At 40.1% G+C, this 4364-nt stretch overlaps 1 protein-coding gene across 1 annotated transcript; it reads right to left on the bottom strand.

Moving 5' to 3' along the window:
- Nucleotides 1-865: 865 nt before the first annotated feature.
- On the bottom strand, nt 866-1547 carry LOC121998690 (pathogenesis-related protein 1-like). The gene is made up of 2 exons (XM_042553712.1): nt 1285-1547; nt 866-1203 (listed from the first exon to the last, which is right to left on the bottom strand). Exons 1-2 carry the CDS (start codon nt 1460-1462, stop codon nt 896-898), a joined length of 486 nt encoding a protein of 161 aa, XP_042409646.1. The 5' UTR covers nt 1463-1547; the 3' UTR covers nt 866-895.
- Nucleotides 1548-4364: the final 2817 nt, after the last annotated feature.

Below are 4364 nucleotides of genomic sequence, written 5' to 3'. Positions count from 1 at the left end.
TGGGAGATAGTGCTGCTGACAAGAGGCATGGTCAACAAGCGGATCGTACGGCGGAAGCTTCTACTGTCTGGTCAAAGATATGCATGCCTTGTTAAGGTATGGTGTCAGAGGCACTTTCCTGACAGGTCCTTTCATAGGACACATTGGAGAACGTGCTCACGCCTCGAGTAGCTTTCACATCACCCACCAGGGCTCTATATAAAGGGGGGTCCATACACCGGTGGAGGTACGCGTTATTCACTGTTTGCGCTTGTGTTACTGTTGCTCCGCCGTCCTCTACATTTCCGGTGATTGACTTGAGTGTCAGAGGACCTACGTCAGGGACTATTTCCCTAACTCGGCACTAACGTTGCTTGTTTTGTAGAGCGGGACGCGGTCTACATCCAGTCAACATTACAACCATATCTCCAGTTTTCCAACTTTTCACTTTCGGACAGGATCATATAACATGCAGTATTGGAACTTAATGCAGGAATCAGCTTGTCCTGGAATTTTAGTTTATAATGTTTTTTCTTCTTATTTATTTTTACAGAATTCAGTCATCTGAAAATTATTCAACTCAGTAAAGCCAGTTGCCACTATTTTGTAAGAAATGGCTTGGCTCGTTGTGTTTAAGATTCATCGAGGCAAACATATGGAGAGTAGTTATCATTTCAGTATGATCTGATTTGATAGACAGAATTCTTCTTCTATTTCAGTTATCATTTCGGATGTTCATTTTTTTTTCCTCAAAAGAAAACAGAGCGAGTGACAAAAACAGCAAATAACATTTATTAATGCACTCTAGATAAATATAATTCATCCATTTATTGTTCACATTTATTAAATAAGAGTCAAAGCGAAACATAGTTTAAAAGGATGTTGCTAAGGTTGGATGAGCGATATGCATATGAATTTAAGCGTAGACATCAGGATTGGCAAGTAGATATCCTTCGGTGGCCTTGAGCACTGCGATCGATCCATCTCTGCCGGCTTTTAGTTCCTCTTCACTGAGATCTTGGTCCGCAATTGTTTCATAGTCGAACTTGATCTTCGCAACGCAACTATCAGGACCGGATGGAATGAAGACGGACTCATAGGTGAATGATTTAACAAGCACTCCAAGGAGCCCTCCTTCGACGGACGAGTTCTTAAAAGTGAAAGTCGCTTCATCGAGCACTTCTATCTTGTTCTTGATGAGGCTTCCCGGTGGCAGATTTGCGGCTGTAGAGTAAACAAAAGAATTCATTAGCATGTAAAATCTACCATATCGAGTAGTGCAGCTAAAATCTTTAAATTTCATACCCGGAGAGTAGTAGAAAACGTTAATAGCTCCGACTCCCTCTCCAATACGCTCGGCTTTGGAAATATAATCAGGCATGAGCTTGGGGTACAAGATATGGGGCTCCTCGATCCCTCCTTTCCAGAGTCTTGCGGCTGAGACATTGAGAGTGACCTCGCCGGTGAAGGAACCGGAAACCATTTCGTCGCCGAGGATATGAACTGAAAGGTTAGTGACGGGAGAGCTAATTTAAGATTAGCAATAGTGGGTGAGGAAGAAGTGGAAGAGTCGATTGTTTATATCGATCTCGTAGGCCCTTTGTTTGGATGAGCGAATTAGGTTCATTAAACGGAAGGAAGGGAGAGAAAGGAAGGCAAAGAAATGGAAGTAAAATATTTATAGTTTTTCTGGTTTGGTTGGATCGTGTTTTGGGAGGAAAGTGAGAGAAGGTCAATTTGGGCGTCGACTTTAAAATGGAAGTAGTAAAAGGTAGACAGCTCACGTATTGAAATTTAAATTTAATTTTTTTTATTTATTCTCTTAAATATTTTAGATAGATTTGTTTCATTAGTAGATTTTTTTAGAAAGGAAAAAAGAGAAATTGAAATATAGTGGGCGGTTCATTAATATTTACTTATTTCAGTAAAATTTTGACCGATTGTAATTTCCTAAGAGAATTTCATGCTAAATAAACAGTTTGAACATCCACATCAATTTTTTTATTATTATATCTAAAATTTAAAATAAATATTTTATTTTATTAAATTTAGATAATTATTTTTTCACAATACACTATATTAAATATCTTAAAATTTTCATCATCCTTAATTTTTTTTTATTATTTTATTCTCTTTCTTCTATTTTTTATTATTATATTTATGGAATGAAGAGAAGAAGAGAGATTGAAAAGATTGAGTGGAAAGAGAGAGATTAAAAATAAATATTATTTTATTTTTAGGGTTGAGATTTCATTCCCTAAATTTAGAGAACCACTATTCATCAAATCTAAATTTAGGGAATGAATATGGTAATTGATGTAGAGGGTTTTTAGTTATCCTATTCAAAATTTAAGATAAAATCTTTGGACATAGTAGCTAATATGGATGCTCTTAGTTTGAAATTCTGAATTCTAAATTAGTGCATAGAAGGTCAGTAGTCTTGAGATAGAGGTTAAAGTCTAGATGAGTTAACTCGATCGGACTATCTGAGATAAAAAAAGATGGTCGTTCAGTTCGAATAAACCGAGACGTTTCCTTCAAAGGTACACTCGATTACTGCAGTTGGTCCACTCGATGCTAGGGGCTCAGCTCCCTCGATTCATTACTCTACTCAGTCAGCTCATCTCTCCTGATTTCTCCATTCGATCCATCCGAGTCTAAGAGCTCAACTCCCCTAACTCACTGCTCTGCTCAATTAACTCATCTCCCTTGACACCTTGCTTAGCTCTCTCGATTTGACATGCCTCCACTATTTGGCTCCTCCCTATCGATTTGACTCAATCCTCCTTCACTTATTAGGTAAGGCTTTTGGCTCAATTAATTATATAGGCTTGTGCCAACACCTAGATTGATGTGGTACATGAGATAACGCATGGGCTGTCCGCGTACATGGAGCAATATGATTATACAAATACGGGATATGAGCGACGTAACTGTAAGATATGATGGGGATACAGTGATATGACATTGTCCTATTGTGAAGGAATGCCCAATTAATGAGGAAAGAGATATTATTTCTTTTTCAGCAAACCATTAAAGGAGCCTGCTCTTGCGGGCAAAGGTATGTGTACACACACATTTATAGTTATATACCCTTAACTACTATTCATCTTCTCCACGTTCCCTCAGAGTGGTTGAGCAGGGGCAACCACTAACCTTCATTCTATCACTCTTACTCTCTTTGTCTCTCTTTCCAACTTTGTGAAGTCTCCCGACGTTCAACCTATTGGAGCAATCCTAATGGTCCGTGCCACCATGTGTTTTGGTGTTTGGGCAATGAGTTTAAGTTAGGTTCACCCTTATATTTAATATGTGTATTTGAGTTGTGCAGGTTTGCAGGATACACATATGACTTAGGTTGATGGCTTCGATTTTGGTGAAAGATGGAGCATTCGAGGGACCGTGTACAAGGTAGTAAGGACAAAGGCTGAGGGAAGCAACTTCGAGGCATACACGAAGGATGACATTAGAACAAGCTGCGGGCTTGGGTGCATCCGAGGGACAAGAGGCAAAGGAAGTAGGCTTAAAGGCAAGAGGTCGAGGTTGCGAAGAAAGCGTCAAGTGAGTCATGAGGGTACGAGTGCATGAGAGATTGTACTCAGGGAAAAATCCTAGGATTAGGGTTTTACTATAGCAACATTGTAAAAATTACTGTAGCAGTACTATAGCAGTTACTGTAGCAGTCGACTGTGTTTTCATCAGTCGACTGGTATAGTCGACCGGGCAGTAGATTAGGAGCGAACAGAATGCCACTGTTCGCTCAGTTAGTGTGCAGCAGTTGACTAATGGAAGTATCAGTCGATTGGTATCGAGCCGTTGGGTTGTAACGGTCGAATCTTCACAGAGGACAGTCGACTGATGATTTTGGCAGTCGACTGGTAGGCGAGGTTTTCCAACTCGTGGCCTATATAACTAAGCATTGGAAGTTTGGTTAAGGTTGACGAAATAAAGATAGTTAACTCCTATTAGTAGTCTACCTATGCCCTAGAGCCTCATGTATTCTTGTGAGAGTTGTGGTAAGGTTTCTCCACCCACAAGGAGCTATGTGAGCTAGCTGAAGTTTGCCGGGGAGTCATCCACCGACGGATCGGGATCGTCCACCTTACGGACAACCGTGGAGTAGGAGCCTTATCTCCGAACCACGTTAAACAACGTGTGTTGGTTTGCTTGCTCTTTCTTGTCCTTTATATTTGTATTTAGCTTTCGTATTTGTGTTTGTATTGTTTGTATTCCGCTGCACAACTAATAAATATGTAGGAAGCAATCGATTTGGGGGTGACGTCTATCCAACCCCCGCTTCTAGTCGGCCACAAGATCCCCTACAAGTGGTATCAGAGCGAGACTACTCTTCATAGGACTAACCACCGAGGAAGCTAAGAAGATGA

The sequence above is a fragment of the Zingiber officinale genome, chromosome 1A, assembly GCF_018446385.1.
Source record: "Zingiber officinale cultivar Zhangliang chromosome 1A, Zo_v1.1, whole genome shotgun sequence".
Lineage (NCBI taxonomy): Eukaryota > Viridiplantae > Streptophyta > Magnoliopsida > Zingiberales > Zingiberaceae > Zingiber > Zingiber officinale.
This window is presented reverse-complemented; position numbering and strand designations above follow the sequence as displayed.